This window comes from Chlorocebus sabaeus, chromosome 26, assembly GCF_047675955.1.
Source record: "Chlorocebus sabaeus isolate Y175 chromosome 26, mChlSab1.0.hap1, whole genome shotgun sequence".
NCBI lineage: Eukaryota > Metazoa > Chordata > Mammalia > Primates > Cercopithecidae > Chlorocebus > Chlorocebus sabaeus.
Genome location: NC_132929.1, coordinates 25253672 through 25271501, shown reverse-complemented (window position 1 = coordinate 25271501; position 17830 = coordinate 25253672). Strand labels below are relative to the sequence as shown.

The window sequence follows — 17830 nt, the reverse complement described above, 5'->3', positions numbered from 1 at the left end:
AAAAAAAGAAAAAAAAAAAAAAAGGCGACGACTTAGGAGGAATGACTCCAGGAAGATGGCAAAATAACCTTTATCCCTTTGCAGAAATATCAATTTGAACAACTATCTTTGCAAGAAAAAGACCTTTATAAGAGCTAAGGAATCCAGCTGAGATATTACTAGCCTTCACTATATGGGAGTCCTAGGCGTAGCACAGAAATAAGAAAAGATACCTTGAAGAAGTTAGGAAGGACATTTTCAAGTTACCAAGCAAGGGCAAAACGTGTGGAGAGAGATACCTTTCATGTGGGAAAGGGAAAGGAGAGTGAACTGAGCACATAACTTTGCCATGGATCCCAGCTTATGTAAAAAATAAGCCAGACACCAAAAGGAAACTGTGGCATGATCTCACTTTTAAGTGGAATGTATAAAAATGGAACTCATAGGAGCAGAAAGTAGAATGGAGTCTTACTGGGGCTTGTGAAAGAAAAGGAGAAATGGATTAAAGGGTGGGAAGTTTCAGACAGAATAGATAAATTCTGGGGATCAATTGGTCAGCATGATGATCATAGTTAATAATAATGTATTGTGTACTTGAAAATTGCTAAAAGAGTGGATCTTAAATGTTCTCAATACACACGTTAACTGTGCGAGGTGATGGATATGTTAATTACCTTTTTGGCAGTCATTGCACAGTGTATACATTTATCGAAGCTTCACATTGTGCACCATAAATATTTAAAATTTTATGCTTTAATAAAACTAGAAAATAAATGAAAATAAATTAAAATTATCTCTTCTAATCTTCCCCCTTCGCATCCCCACAGACACTATGAAACAGTTGTAGACCGAAAGGGACCAAAGAGACATGAAGTCAAAACCTAACATTTTTATTCTGAACTAGATTCTTTTGCTATAAAGGGCATAATTGGTTCCACTGTAATTTGAGTAGAGTCTTTGTATTAAATATAAATAATGTATCAGTGCCAATTTCCTGATTTTCATGGTTGCATTTATTATGTAGGAGAATGTTTTTGGTTTTCGGAACTATACACTGAAGTTTTAAAGGATGATGGGCTATCATATAAGCAAATTATTCTGAAATGATTCAGGAAAATAGTTTTAGTAAAGCACTTGTAACTTTTATGACATTTGTGATTGTTTCAAATTTTTAAAAAGTAATTTAAAAACAATTGTGGAATAAAATCTCAATTATAGCTCATTGGTTTTGAACTCTATTATTTAAATTCATTAAAAATGACTTAAACTGTATTCTCTCTTTCACATTTTTTGCAGGATTATTGGCCAAGGGAAATCCATTTTAGAGATGATGATGAATGGTCATGCACTCTGAAAAAAATAAAAGACGATAGTTCATTTGTTTCAATTTATACACACCTATGGGAAAATGTTCCTCGAATATTTGAAGCACTTTTGATCATGGAATCAAAATTAAAGGAATATTCACTTATTTTGCAAAACCACACCTCTAAAATATTTAAGTGGAAAAGCATGATTTCTGAGACAAGTGAGCCTTATTTATTTTTATCTTTTATAGAAATGGAGTCTCACTATGTTTCCCAGGCTGGTCTCCAAATCTTGGCCTCGAGTGATCCTCCTGAGTCACCCTCCAAAAGTGTTGGAATTACAAGCATAAGCCAGTGCACCTGGCCAGTCCTTATTTTTTGTATTAGTAAAGTAATGGTTGGTCAGTTGTCTGTGTGTGTGTGTGTTTGTGTGTAATCTCATAAATAATGAAATTCCAAGGTATAAAATAAATTTTAAAAATATCTTATTTTAAAACCTCTTCATTTCAAAATGGTTCAATACAGATTTTTTTAGTTGAGCATAAATATGTGGTTTCAAAGGAAGTATTACTAAAACAAAGCCTTAAAACAGTTGTTAAACTGTTAAGCTTTTGTTAAAGTGGAGTGGAGGTACAGAGTATTACAAAAACAGGAGAGCAAGATTGCATCAATTAATATTCTTACTGGAAACAAACATATCAGCAAGGGTCAGGATAGAACAGAAATATCTAAAACTGAAAGTAAAAGGGGTGATAGTTAACCTATATGGGCTCGCAGGCTAGTTTGTAGGAGTCGCTGGTATTCACTATGGAATAACTGCATGAATGACAAAGCATACAGCAAGTAATGATAATTTTTACTTTTCGATATTTGTATAACATTTTTCTTATCTAATCGTATGAACATTTCCAGAATAGTTTTAAATACTTATTCTTGTCTTATTCTTGATTTAATGGGCAAATTTGTCATATAGATGTCTTGAAAATGATATTAATTGTACTTATAAAGTATTTTTAGATATCAAATTAGATTCATTATGTTATTTTGGTATTTAATATTCTTTTTTGGACTTAGATTTGTGTAATTCTGAAGATGTGTTTAAATACACTTCAAAATTAACTTTTTAAATTTTTGTATTTAAATTATACATTTTTAAAATTTTATATTTTTTAATGTATAAAAGTTATATATAGCTTCTGTGTATGTATATATAAATACACACACATGTATATATCTTGTATACACACATACAGACATCCATGTGTGCGTATAAATTCATCTCGTAATGAAATAAAATATCCACAAGCAAAGTGTGAACATATCCTTTTATATCTTCCTCCTGTTTTCTAAAAAAGGTAATGTTTTATATACGTATTGTCCTCAATATGTAGCTATCAGAACTTGGATTCAAGTCTATCTAGGTTATCTGACTTCAGAGCTCCCCCATATTGTCTCACTGGGCCATGCTCCACAGTACTGCACTTTATTGAAATTAAGGTGACCATGAAACAACCAAGTGTAAGTGGCTGAACTATTTGAAAAATGTGGATTTTTTTAGGAGAGAGGGGTTGACGTAAAACTTTAGACATAGGAGTAAGTGCCACAGACATGTTAGTTGGAACTTGGTATTTCAGAAAAATGAAACAAGATATACTTTATATAATAATTCCAATTATTAATTCAGCTAACAGTGTGTATTAACATATGCTTATCAAAATTGCTAATTGATTTCATTGAATAATTTTGTATATAATTTATTTAAAGTATTTAAAATTTTGTTTATTTTTAGAGGAGGTACATATATATAATATACTGTGAATTCTTGTTTTCTTAAAGGTTCTTACAGAAAATTGGAAAGATATGAGGAATTTCTAAAGAAGTACCATAAGAAAAAAAAGATAATGGTAATATATCTATGTTTTTATCATCTTTGAAAATTGGATTTTCACAGAAAATATAAACACTACATTTCCACAGATGAACACTGATAACATTTTTGTAAATGTCCTTTTAGTCTACTGTTACCAATCTATCATCTATCTCTATGTTTTAAAGATAGCTGTGCTTACCTTCTTTTCATACTCAGTATTATTGAGTATTGGCATCTTCACATAACTCCAAGTTATTTGAAGACTTATTTCAAGGTATACTATTCCATTTTTTGGCTATTTAATAATTTATAACATACTTAGTAGTGCAGGTCCCCTATCAGCCCTCTTCTTTTGAAAATTAATTCTTTTTGATGACCTTTAGATTAATTTGCCAATTTTAAAAATCTTTGAGATTTTGATAAAAATGGCAAGTCTTTTGAATTACTTTCAGATACTTAGTCTTTTTAAAAATATGTTCTAAAATTATATAATGTTAGAGCTAGAAAAACTGTGTGTCACCATTGGTCTAGCCATCTCATTTAATGCTTTATTTTTAAAAATTTAACTTTTATTTTCCGTTCAGGGGTACATGTGCAGGTTTGTTATATAAATAAACTTGTGACATGTGGGTTTGTTGTACAGATTATTTTGTCACCCAGGTGTTAAACTTAGTGGCCATTAGTTATTTTTCCTGATTTTGCGCCTCCCCCTGCCATCCACCCTTCAGTAGGCCCCAGTGTCTGTTGTTCCCCTCTATGAGTTCATGTGTTCTCATAATTTAGCTCCCACTTATAAGTGAGAGCATGCAGTATTTGTTTTTCTGTTCCTGCATTAGTTTGCTAAGGATAATGGCCTCCAGCTGGATCCATATACCTGCAAAGGACATGATCTTGTTGTTTCTTAGGGCTGCATATTATTCCATGGTGTATATATACCACATTTTCTTTATGCCGTCAACCACTGATGGGCATTTGGGTTGATTCCATGCTTTTGCTATTGTGAATAGTGCTGCAGTGAACATATATTTGCATGTGTCTTTATGATATATGCAAGATATCATAAAGATATGATATATAGAATGATATATATTCCTTTTGAGTTCTTTCAGAAATCATCAAACTGCTTCCCACAGTGGCTGAACTAATTTATATTCCCACGAGCTGTGTATTATAAGCATTCCCTTTTCTCTACAACCTCGTCAGCTTCTGTTATTTTTTGACTTTTTTTTTAATAGTTATTCTGATGGGTGCGAGATGGTATCTCATTGTGGTTTTGACTTGCACTTCTTTAATGATCAGTGATGTTGAGCTTTTTTCATGTTTGTTGGCTGCATATATGTTTTCTTTTGAAAGTTGTTAGTTCCTGCCTTTTGCCCACTTTTTAATGGGGTTATGTGCTTTTTTCTAGTTAAGTTCCGTATGAGTTTTGGATATTAGACCTTTGTAAGATGTGTAGTTGAAAATATTTTCTCCCATTCTGTAGGTTGGTTGTTTACTCTGTTGGTAATTTATTTTGCTATGCAGAAGCTCTTTAGTTCAATTGGATCCTATTTGTCAATTTTTGCTTTTGTTGCAATTGCATTTGGCATCTTTGTCATGAAATCTTTGCCCATACCTACGTCCAGAATGGTATAACCTAGGTTGTCTTCCAGGGTTTTCATAGTTTTGAGTTTTACATTTTGATCTTTAATCTATCTTGAGTTAACTTTTGTATAAGGTGCAAGGAAAGGGTTCAGTTTCAGTCTTCTGTATATGGCTAGCCAGTTATCCCAGCACTATTTATTGAATAGAGAGTCTTTTTCCCATTGCTGGTTTTTGTTGGCTTTGTCAAAGATCAGATAGTTGTAGATATGTGGCCTTATTTATGGGTTCTTTATTCTGTTCCATTGGTCTATGTGTTTGTTTTTGTACCAGTTCCATGCTCTTTGGGTGGCTGTAGCCCTGTAGTTTATAATAGTTTGTAGTTAAGTAGCATGAACAGCTTTGTTGTTTTTGCTTAGGATTGTCTTGGGTATTTCAGCTCTTTTTTTTGTTCCATAGGAATTTTAAAATAGCCTTTCCTAGTTCTGTGAAGAATGTGATTGGTAGTGTAATAGGAATGGCATTGAATCTACAAATTGCTTTGGGCAGTGTGGTCTTTTTTTTTTATTATACTTTAAGTTCTAGGGTACATGTGCATAACGTGCAGGTTTGTTACATATGTATACTTGTGCCATGTTGGTGTGCTGCACCCATCAACTCGTCAGCACCCATCAACTCGTCATTTACATCAGGTATAACTCCCAATGCCATCCCTCCCCCTATCCCCCCTCCCCATGATAGGCCCCGGTATGTGATGTTCCCCTTCCCGAGTCCAAGTGATCTCATTGTTCAGTTCCCACCTATGAGTGAGAACACGCGGTGTTTGGTTTTCTGCTCTTGTGATAGCTTGCTAAGAATGATGGTTTCCAGCTGCATCCATGTCCCTACAAAGGACACAAACTCATCCTTTTTTATGGCTGCATAGTATTCCATGGTGTATATGTGCCACATTTTCTTAATCCAGTCTGTCACTGATGGACATTTGGGTTGATTCCAAGTCGTTGCTATTGTGAATAGTGCCGCAATAAACATCCGTGTGCATGTGTCTTTATAGCAGCATGATTTATAATCCTTTGGGTATATACCCAGTAATGGGATGGCTGGGTCATATGGTACATCTAGTTCTAGATCCTTGAGGAATCGCCATACTGTTTTCCATAATGGTTGAACTAGTTTACAATCCCACCAACAGTGTAAAAGTGTTCCTACTTCTCCACATCCTCTCCAGCACCTGTTGTTTCCTGACTTTTTAATGATCGCCATTCTAACTGATGTGAGATGGTATCTCATTGTGGTTTTGATTTGCATTTCTCTGATGGCCAGTGATGATGAGCATTTTTTCATGTGTCTGTTGGCTGTATGAATGTCTTCTTTTGAGAAATGTCTGTTCACATCCTTGGTCCACTTTTTGATGGGATTGTTTGTTTTTTTCTTGTAAATTTGTTTGAGTTCTTTGTAGGTTCTGGATATTAGCCCTTTGTCAGATGAGTAGATTGCAAAAATTTTCTCCCATTCTGTAGGTTGCCTGTTCACTCTGATGGTAGTTTCTTTTGCTGTGCAGAAGCTCTTTAGTTTAATTAGATCCCATTTGTCAATTCTGGCTTTTGTTGCCATTGCTTTTGGTGTTTTAGACATGAAGTCCTTGCCCATGCCTATGTCCTGAATGGTACTACCTAGGTTTTCCTCTAGGATTTTTATGGTATTAAGTCTAACATTTAAGTCTCTAATCCATCTTGAATTAATTTTCGTATAAGGAGTAAGGAAAGGATCCCGTTTCAGCTTTCTACTTATGGCTAGCCAATTTTCCCAGCACCATTTATTAAATAGGGAATCCTTTCCCCATTTCTTGTTTCTCTCAGATTTGTCAAAGATCAGATGGCTGTAGATGTGTGGTATTATTTCTGAGGACTCTGTTCTGTTCCATTGGTCTATATCTCTGTTTTGGTACCAGTACCATGCTGTTTTGGTTACTGTAGCCTTGTAGTATAGTTTGAAGTCAGGTAGCGTGATGCCTCCAGCTTTGTTCTTTTGACTTAGGATTGTCTTGGAGATGCGGGCTCTTTTTGGTTCCATATGAACTTTAAAGCAATTTTTTCCAATTCTGTGAAGAAACTCATTGGTAGCTTGATGGGGGTGCCATTGAATCTATAGATTACCTTGGGCAGTATGGCCATTTTCACGATATTGATTCTTCCTATCCACGAGCGTGGTATGTTCTTCCATTTGTTTGTGTCCTCTTTTATTTCACTGAGCAGTGGTTTGTAGTTCTCCTTGAAGAGGTCCTTTACATCCCTTGTAAGTTGGATTCCTAGGTATTTTATTCTCTTTGAAGCAATTGTGAATGGAAGTTCATTCCTGATTTGGCTCTCTGTTTGTCTGTTACTGGTGTATAAGAATGCTTGTGATTTTTGCACATTAATTTTGTATCCTGAGACTTTGCTGAAGTTGCTTATCAGCTTAGTGGTAAAGGGATCAATTCAACAAGAAGAGCTAACTCTCTTAAATATATATGCACCCAACACAGGAGCACCAAGATTCATAAAGCAAGTCCTTAGAGACCTACGAAGAGACTTAGACTCCCATACAATAATAATGGGAGACTTCAACACTCCACTGTCAACATTAGACAGATCAACGAGATAGAAAGTTAACAAGGATATCCAGGAATTGAACTCATCTCTGCAGCAAGCAGACCTAATAGACATCTATAGAACTCTCCACCCCAAATCAACAGAATATACATTCTTCTCAGCACCACATCGCACTTACTCCAAAATTGACCACGTAATTGGAAGTAAAGCACTCCCCAGCAAATGTACAAGAACAGAAATTATAACAAACTGTCTCTCAGACCACAGTGCAATCAAACTAGAACTCAGGACTAAGAAAGTCCATCAAAACCGCTCAACTACATGGAAACTGAACAACCTGCTCCTGAATGACTACTGAGTACATAACGAAATGAAGGCAGAAATAAAGATGTTCTTGAAACCAATGAGAACAAAGATACAACATATCAGAATCTCTGGGACACATTTAAAGCAGTGTGTAGAGGGAAATTTATAGCACTAAATGCCCACAAGAGAAAGCAGGAAAGATCTAAAATTGACACTCTAGCATCACAATTAAAAGAACTAGAGAAGCAAGAGCAAACACATTCGAAAGCTAGCAGAAGGCAAGAAATAACTAAGATCAGAGCAGAACTGAAGGAGATAGAGACACAAAAAATCCTCCAAAAAATCAATGAATCCAGGAGTTGGTTTTTTGAAAAGATCAACAAAATTGACAGACCGCTAGCAAGACTAATAAAGAAGAAAAGAGAGAATAATCAAATAGATGCAATAAAAAATGATAAAGGGGATATCACCACCGACCCCACAGAAATACAAACTACCATCAGAGAATACTATAAACAGCTCTATGCAAATAAACTGGAAAATCTAGAAGAAATGGATAATTTCTTGGACACTTACACTCTTCCAAGGCTAAACCAGGAAGAAGTTGAATCCCTGAATAGACCAATAGCAGGCTCTGAAGTTGAGGCAATAATTAATAGCCTACCAACCAAAAAAAGTCCAGGACCAGATGGATTCACAGCTGAATTCTACCAGAGGTACAAGGAGGAGCTGGTACCATTCCTTCTGAAACTATTCCAATCAATAGAAAAAGAGGGAATCCTCCCTAACTCATTTTATGAGGCCAATATCATCCTGATACCAAAGCCTGGCAGAGACACAACAAAAAAAGAGAATTTTAGACCAATATCCCTGATAAACATCGATGCAAAAATCCTCAATAAAATACTGGCAAACCAGATTTAGCAGCACATCAAAAAGCTTATCCACCATGATCAAGAGGGCTTCATCCCTGGGATGCATGTCTGGTTCAACATTCGCAAATCAATAAACATAATCCAGCATATAAACAGAACCAAAGACAAGAACCACATGATTATCTCAATAGATGCACAAAAGGCTTTTGACAAAATTCAACAGCCCTTCATGCTAAAAATGCTCAATAAATTTGGTATTGATGGAACGTGTCTCAAAATAATAAGAGCTATTTATGACAAACCCACAGCCAATATCATACTGAATGGGCAAAAACTGGAAAAATTCCCTTTGAAAACTGGCACAAGACAGGGATGCCCTCTCTCACCACTCCTATTCAACATAGTGTTGGAAGTTCTGGCTAGGGCAATCAGGCAAGAGAAAGAAATCAAGGGTATTCAGTTAGGAAAAGAAGAAGTCAAATTGTCCCTCTTTGCAGATGACATGAGTGTGGTCATTTTAATGATACTGATTCTTCCTGTTCACGAGCATGGAATGTTTTTCCATTTGTTTGTGTCATCTCTGATTTCTTTGAGAAGTGTTTTGTAGTTCTTGTAGAGATTTTTCACCTCCCTGGTAAGCAGTATTCCTAGATATTTTTGTGTGTCTGTGGCAATCGTGAATGGGATTGTGTTTCTGATTTGGCTCTTGGCTTGACTGTTGTTATATAGGAGTACTAGTGATTTTTATACATTAATTTTGTATCCTGAGACTTCGCTGAAGTTGTTTATCAGCTTAAGGAGCCTTTGAGACTATGGGGTTTTCTAGGTATAGGATCATGTTATCTGAAAACAGGGTGTTATGACTTCCTTTCTATTTCTATTTGGACTTCTAAAAGGAATTCTATTGGACTTCCTTTCTTTATTTCTTTCTGTTGCCTGATAGCTCTGACTAGGGCTTCCAATACTATGTTCAATAGAAGTGGTGAGAGAGGGCATCCTTGTCTTGTGCCGGTTTTCAAGGGGAATGCTTCCAGCTTTTGCCCATTTATTATGACATTGGCTGTAAGTTTGTCATTGATGGCTATTATTATTTTGAGGTATGTACCTTCAATATGTAGTTTAATGAGAGTTTTTCACATGAAAGGGTGTTGAATTTTATCGAAAGCCTTTTCTGCATCTATTGAGGTAATCATGTAGATTTTTATTTTAGTTTTATTTACGTGATGAATCACATTTATTGATTTGCATATGTTGATCCAACTTTGCATCCCAAGGATAAAGCCTACTTGATTGTGGTGGATTGGCTTTTTGATGTACCGCTGGATTTAATTTGCCAGTATTTTGTTGATGATTTTCGCATCAATGTTCATCAAGAATATTGGCCTGTAGTTCTCTTTTTTTGTTGTATCTCTGCCCGGTTTTAGTAATAGGATGATGCTGGCCTCATAGAATGAGTTAGGGAGGAGTCCTTCCTTAATTTTTTGGAATAGTTTCAGCAGGTATGGTGTCAGCTCTTCTTTGTACATCTGGTAGAATTCAGTTGTGAATCTTTCTGGTCCTGGGCTTTAATAGGTTGATAGGCTATTTATTACTGATTCAATTTCAGACCTCATTATTGATCTGTTCAGGGATTCAGTTTCTTTTTGGCTCAGTCTTGGGAGGGTTATCAGTTTCTTCCAGATTTTCTAGTTTATGTGCACGGAGGCGTTTATAGTATTCTCTGATGGTTGTATTTCTGTGGGGTCAGTGGTGATATCCCCCCTTATCATTTCTTTTTTATGTTTTTGCAAAATGAAAGCAAGTTTATTTAAAAAGTAAAGGGATGGAAAAATGGCTACTCCGTAGACAGAGCAGCCCAAAGGACTGCTGGTTGCCCATTTTTATGGTTGTTTTTGATTATATGCTAAACAAGGGGTGGATTATTCAAGCCTCCCCTTTTTAGACCAAAAAGGGTAACTTCCTGACATTGCCATGTCATTTGTAAACTGTCATGGCACTGGTGGGAGTGTAGCAGTGAGGATGACTTGAGGTTGGTCACTCTTGTTGCCATTTTGGTTTTGGTGGATTTTGGCTGCCTCCTTTACTGCAACCTGTTTTATCAGCAAGGTCTTTATGATCTGTAAACTTTTGTTCTGACCTCCTATTCCCTTATCACTTCTGATTGTGTTTATTTGATTCTTCTCTCTTTTCTTCTTTATTAGTCTAGCTAGCAGTCTATTTTGTTTATTTAAAAAAAAAACAAAAAACAGGAGTTGTCCTGGATTCATTGATCTTTTTAATGTGTTTTTGTGCCTCAGTCTCCTTCAGTTCAGCTCTGATTTTGGTTATTTTTTGTCTTCTACTAGCTTTGGGGTTGGTTTTCTTTTGGTTCCCTGGTTCTTTTAGTTGTGATGTTAGGTTGTTAACTTCAGATCTTTTTTGACTTTTCGATGTCAGCATTTAGTGATATAAATTTCCCTCTTAACACTGCCTTAGCTGTGTCCCAGAGATTCTGGTATGTTATATCTTTGTTCTCATTAGTTTCGAAGGACTTCTTGATTTCTGCCTTAATTCCGTTTTTTTTTCCTAAAAGTCATTCAGTAGCAGGTTATTCAATTTCCATGTAATTGTATGGTTTTGAGTGAATTTCTTAGTCTTGATTTCTAATTTGATTGCTGTGTAGTCCAAGAGACTGTCATGAATTCAGTTCTTTTGCATTTGCTGAGGAGTGTTTTACTTCCAATTATGTGATCGATTTTAGAGTATTTTCCATGTGGGCAATAAGAATGTGTATTCTATTATTTTGGAGTGGTGAGTTCTGTAGATGTCTACCAGGTCCATTTGACCGAGTGCTGGGTTTAGGTCCTGAATACCTTTGTTAATTTTCTGCCTCAGTGATCTGTCCTAATACTGTCAGTGGGCTGTTAAAAGTCTTCCAGTATTACTGTATCGGAGTCTAAGTCTCTTTGAAGGTCTCTAAGAGCTTACTTTATGAATCTGCTTGCTCCTGTTTTGGGTGCATACATATTTAGGATAGTTCGGTCTTCTTGTTGAATTGGGACTTTTACCGTTATGTAATTCCCTTGTCTTTTTTGATTTTTTGGTTTAAAGTCTGTTTTGTCTGAAATTAGGATTGCAACTCCTGCTTTTTTCTGTTTCTCAGTTTCTTGGTAAATTTTTCTCCATTTCTTTACTTTGAGCCTATGTGTGTCATTGCATGCAAGATGGGTCTCTTGAAGATAGCATACTAATGCATCTTGGTTCTTTATCCAGCTTTCCACTCTGTGCCTTTTAATGGGGGCATTTAGCCCCCATTTACATTCAAGGTTAGTATTGATATGTGTTGATTTGATCCTGTCATCATGATGTTAGCTGGTTATTATGCAGATTTGTTTATGTGTTTGCTTTAGAGTGTCACTGGTGTATGTACTGCAAGCAGGTGCAGCCAGGCTGGGGCCCTGGGAGAGGCCAGCAGACCATGGGGTGCCCAAGATGGACTGGCCCCATCTTTTGGGCAAGGTGACCTTGTATAGCTCAGGTCTGACAGTTCCTCTAGGGCTGTCATCTTGTTATTAGTTGGTTATTATGCAGACTTGATTGTGTGGGTGCTTTTTAGTGTCATTGGTGTATGTACTTAAATAATGTTTTTCTGGTGGCTAGTAAGAGTCTTTGATTTCCGTATTTAGCACTCCCTGAAGGACCTCTTGCAAAGCAGGTATGTTGGTAACAAATTCCTTTAACATTTGCTTATCTGAAAAAGATCTTATTTCTCCTTCACTTATGAAGCTTAGTTTGGCTAGATAGGAAATTCTTAGTTGGAATTTCTTTTCTTTAAGAATACTGAATACAGCTGGGTACAGTGGCTCAGCCTGTAATCCAGCACTTTGGGAGGCCGAGGCAGGTGGATCACGTGAGGTCAAGAATTTGAGACCATCCTGACCAACATGGTGAAACCCCATCTCTACTAAAAATACAAAATTAGCTAGGTGTGGTGGTGCATAATCCCAGCTACTTGGGAGGCTGAGGTAGGAGAATCACTTGAACCCAAGAGGGGGAGGTTGCAGTGAGCCAAGATTGTGCCACTGCACTCCAGCCTGGGCAACAAGAGCAAAACTGTCTCAAAAAAAAAAAAAAAAAAAAAAAAAAAAGAGTTCTGAATATAGGCCCCCAATCTCTTCTGGCTTGTAGGATTTTTGCTGAAAAGTCTGCTGTTAGCCTGGTGAGGTTCCCTTTGTAGGTTTACCTGCCCTTCTCTCTAGCTGCATTTAATATTTTTTCTTTCGTGTCAGCCTTGGAGAATCTGATAACTATGTGTCTTGTGGATAGTCATCTTGTATAGTATCTCACAAGGGTTCTGTCTGTGTTTCCTGAATTTAAATGTTGGCCTCTCTGACGAGGTTTGGGAAATTATCATGGATGATGTCCTGAAATATGTTTTACAAGTTCCTTTTCTCTCCCTCTTTTTCAGGAACACTAGTGAGTATAGATTTGATCTCTTCACATAATCTCATATTTCTCAGAGGTTTTGTTCATTATTTTTTATTTATTTTTGTGTGACTGAGTTATTTCTGAGAAGCAATCTTTGAGGTCTGAGATTCATTCCTCAGCTTGGTCTATTCTGCTGTTAATACTTGTGATTGTATTATTAAATACTTGTAGTGTGTTTTTCAGCTCTGTCAGTTCAGTTTGGTTCTTTCTTAAAATTATCATTTCAACCTTCAGCTCCTGTATTGTTTTATTGTAATTTTTAGATTCTTTGGAGTCGATTTCAGTTTCTCCTAAATTTTCATGATCTTTATTTCTAGCCGTGTTCTGAATTCTTTGCCTGTTATTTCAGTCATTTCAACCTGGTTAAGCACCATTAGTGGAACTAGTGCAGTCATTTGGAGGAAAAAGACACTTTGGCTTTTTGAATTGCCAGAGTTCTTGTGCTGATTCTTTCTCATCTGTGTGGGCTGATGTTCCTTTAACTGTGGTGTAGTTTGAGTATAGTCACTTGACTTTGTTTCTGGATATTTTCAGAGGGCTGAGACTTTGTCTTGGGTGTTTTTTTGTAGCTGAATTATTGTCGTTAGTGTTATTGGGAAATGTATTTGCATAATATTTTTAGTGTTGAAGTTTGGGATGTGATTCAGTAGATGGTGCTTAAACATACTGGTTAGTAGCTAGGCACTTGCTCAGCCAAATGGTTCTTCTGTATTTCCTCACATTTACAAGGCATGCTCCTTTCAAAGAAGTTTTAAAATTCAGACTACTTAATTTTATCAAATGACTTTTCAAAATCTATTGAAATGGCCTTTAGGTAAATTATACTAACAAAAGTTTTAATAGTTATTCTTTTTGTTAATATAAAAGTTTTATTGGATTTATCAATCAGAATTTTAACATGTATTTATATTTTTGTGGTCTCATTTTTCAGGTTATATGACCAAAAACTATGGTTTTTGTTACTGCAACTCTGCTGCTTGAAAACTTCCACTGTTTCTTTTCCTCCTGCAGAATAAACCTTGGAGATTAACCTTAACATTTAATTAAATCTGACTTCATCTTTTTTATTGATACATAATCATTGTACTCATTTATAGGGTACATGTGATATTTTGATGCATGCATGCAATGTGTAATGATCAAATCAGGTTATTTAGAGTAGCTATCGTTTTTGTGTCAGGAATATTTCAAATCTTCTTTTATAGCTATTTTGAAATATATAAGACATTGTTGCTGACTATAGTTGCCCTACTATGCTATCAAACAGTAGAACTTAACCATTCTAAATAACTATATGTTTTTACACATTAACCAACCTCTCTTAATCCCCTCCACTCCCCCAACACCCTTCACACAGCCTCTGGTAACCACCATTCTACTCTATACCTCCACAAGATAAACTTTTTAAGTGCCCACATATGAGTAAGAACACATAATACTTGTCTTTCTGTGCCTGTCTTATTTCGCTTAACAGACAACCTCCAGTTTTATCCATATTGCTGCAAATGACAGGATTTCATTCATTTAATGGCTACATAATATTCCATTGTGTGTATATACCACATTTTATCTATTTATCCTTTGATGGAAACTTAGGTTGGTTCTATACCTTAGCTGTAGTGAATAGTGTTCCTGTAAACCTGAGAGTGCAGGTATCCGTTTGATTTCCTCTCTTCTGGAGAGACAATGAGTAGCGGGATTGCTGGACTAATTGTATGATAGTTCTATTTTTAGTTTTTTGAGAAGCCTCTGTGCTGTTTTCCATGATAGCTGTACTAATTTACATTCCCACCAATAGTATTATAAGAATTCTCTTTTCTCTTCATCCTTACTAGCATTTGTTGTTTTTTGGTAATAGCCATTCCAACTTGGATAACATGATATTTCATTGTGGGTTTGACTTGCCTTTCTCTGATGATTTGTGATGTTGAACATTTTTCATAGGCCATTTGTATGTCTTCTTTTGAGAAATGTATATTCAGATCCTTTACCCACTTTTTGATGGTATTATCTGTTGTTTATTTTTTCTGTTGAGTTGTTCTAGTTCCTTGAATACTAATATATTCTGGATATTAGTTTCTTATTAAATAAATGGTTTGCAAATACCATTACACAGGTTGTCTCATCACTCTGTTAATTGTTTCCTTTGTTGTACAGAAGACTCCTATTTTAATATAGTCCCATTTCTGACCCCATCTTTATTGATCTTTAACTTTCAAGCACATAGCCTTCTTTTCAATCATATTTGATCTCATTTTTCCTAAAAAGTCTCTCTTTCTTATTCCTGTGTACACTTTAAAAAATGAGAATAATATGATCCTCTTTCTGGAAGCAATACATCATTCTTTCCAATTTGTTTTATATGTCATATGTCATCTCCTTTCTAAAATATGTGTATGTGTAATATGTGTATATGTGTGGTATTGTGTGTGTAAAACTTACTTGTAAGCTTAGTTATTATTGGAGTAAGTAAGAATGTGGAAATTAACCTGCTATCTATCTATGTCTGTCTATAGTATATGTATATTATGTATGTTTTATATATATATAAACATAACTAGATGATGAAAAACTAATCTATGTGTATAAAGCAGTGTAGTAGACATTAAAATTTGCCACCCGGATTCCCTTTCAAAGAAGGATCTGTGCTCTAGGGGCTAAGAGTGCTGTTAAGGGACACCCTTCAACTGTCAGTCCCTTCATTGGTTTCCTGGCCTCCAGAGAACTTCCTTTTCTGAGGAAGCTTCTTTCCAGGAACCATCCAGTGACTGCTCAAGTTGGAGCAGAAAGGCTTGGCTATTTCAGTCCAGGGACAACTATGATCGGTACTTTCAGCTCTAGAACTCTTCTTCGAGCCAGTTGTGGCTATTAGGCCTCCATCATAGCTAATTTCTCCATCTGCCCAATCCTGCCTCTTCCCTTGACTGCCAAAGGCATTGATTCCAAAGGCATTCGCAATAAACATTCTGAACACTAAACTTCCCCGGAGAGTCTATTTCCCAGGAACCTAACTGTAATAAGTAGTTTGTTTATTACAGCCCTTATCTCTATTTGTTTTGTTTGTGTATGTATCTGATTCCGTTTTTGAGCCATAACTAGTTTGAGGGCAAGGGTCATCTTTGAATTTCTGGTATTAAACACAGCAATAGTATTTTAGGCCTCTGTAGAATATATATATACACACACATACACACACACACACACACACACACACACACACACGTATCTATATTTTTCTATGCATACTAATTAACTGAACAAATTTACTATATGTAAAATGTCTTTAATTTAGAGTTTTAAAGATTTTATTTAAAATGTTTTCCAGCTTTCAGATGAAATGGAGACAGAGAAGAATATAGAGGTACTTAAAATTTCTGTTCTGCCAGATTGTATATCAAGTGTATTATGTAGGACTAAAATAACTTTTACAACGATATAAATATAGCTCTAAATGTAGAGAGAGGTACCAGAGGAAAGGATTGGAAACAGGTATAGAAGCTTTCTCTTTCTGCCTAGTCTTTATTTATTTATGTGTAGTCTAGCTAAAATTCTTGATCATTTGAGTTTATGTCAAAATTAGTTCTGAAATACGATTTTGTTTTTATTTTAGGTATGGCATATGAATGTACCAGGGTTTTTAATTTCAGAGAAGCAGAACATATGAAGGTTTTTCTTTATTTTTTGCAGGGGGTGTGGGGAATGGAGCCTCACTCTGTGGTCCAGGCTGGAGTGCAGTGGTGCAGCGCTGGCTCACTGCAACCTCTGCCTTCCAGGTTCAAGTGATTCTCCTGCCTCAGCCTCCCAAGTAGCTATGATTACAGGTGCATGCCACCATGCACAGCTAATTTTTGTATTTTTAATAGAGATGGAGTTACACCATGTGGTCCAGGCTGGTCCCGAACTCCTGACCTCAAGTGATCCACCCACTTTGGCCTCCCAGTGTGCTGGGATTACAGGCGTGAGCCACCGTACCCGGCCGAAGGTGTTTCTTCGATGGGATATATAATTTTTAGTTAATTTAGTAAAAAGAAGTAAAATAATTATGTTAATGAATGATAGTTAAATGTTGGTCTTATGTAGTTATACAAGTCTACTATATTGAGAAGAGTGAAATATTTACTCTCCTGTTATATTTTCCTCTTTCTAGGGTTGCAGCTTCACAGGATTCAAAGCCAATGAACTTACTAAGCTACCCAGACATTTGGATGCTGAACGAATTTATCTTTTTATTTTAAAAGCCCATAATTTTGATGTATGTAAATATTTCATTTTATTGTAGGATAAATTTTGATAGTATGATTTAATGAATCAGACCTATATTTAAAGCTATGAGAAATTAAGTGTTTAGCAAGATTTGATCCTTTGGGCATTAAATTTGGCAGGAAAGACAAGTGATGTGTCTAACCCACTAATTACCAGAAAAGAATGTTTTAAACTCTGTGTTACTGCTTTGGGACCCTGAGGTTGCTAGTGTACACTGACTTGGCATGTAACCGTAACAGGTGTGTTTTCCTTCTTGTCTGTTCCTGCTCTGTCAGCTCAGGATGTTTTAGCCTGATCATTTTTGATCCTGAAATAAGTTGTGAGTGCCCTTCTTCACAACCCTTCTCGGTGTTTCTTTTGAGTCTCCAAGTGTCTGTGGGAATTTTTGGGTAGTATCCCTATAGGGTAACCAAACAATGGGAAACTGCAGGTGTTGGGAGGTCATTAGATCAATAACCAGTGAATACCAGGGCTAAAATGAGGATAAGATGGTTACCTGGTAAAACTGGTCATTTTGCCCTCCATGATTAAATTATCCATGATTAAATGGATACATTGCCATTTAATCCAATTTTGATTAATTGTTTGCTT

The 17830-nt window shown here is 35.9% G+C and overlaps 1 protein-coding gene across 7 annotated transcripts in view; it reads left to right on the top strand.

Annotated features, from left to right (window-relative positions):
* FAM227B (family with sequence similarity 227 member B) overlaps window positions 1-17830 on the top strand; it is a 521377-nt gene that overhangs the window by 235086 nt on the left and 268461 nt on the right. For all 7 annotated transcript variants that reach the window (XM_038009969.2, XM_073012157.1, XM_073012160.1 and 4 more), the window contains 4 exons: window positions 1276-1507; window positions 3123-3190; window positions 16302-16337; window positions 17124-17228. In XM_038009969.2, the coding sequence (XP_037865897.2) occupies window positions 1276-1507; window positions 3123-3190; window positions 16302-16337; window positions 17124-17228 (441 nt within the window). The remainder of the gene's footprint in view (window positions 1-1275; window positions 1508-3122; window positions 3191-16301; window positions 16338-17123; window positions 17229-17830) is intronic.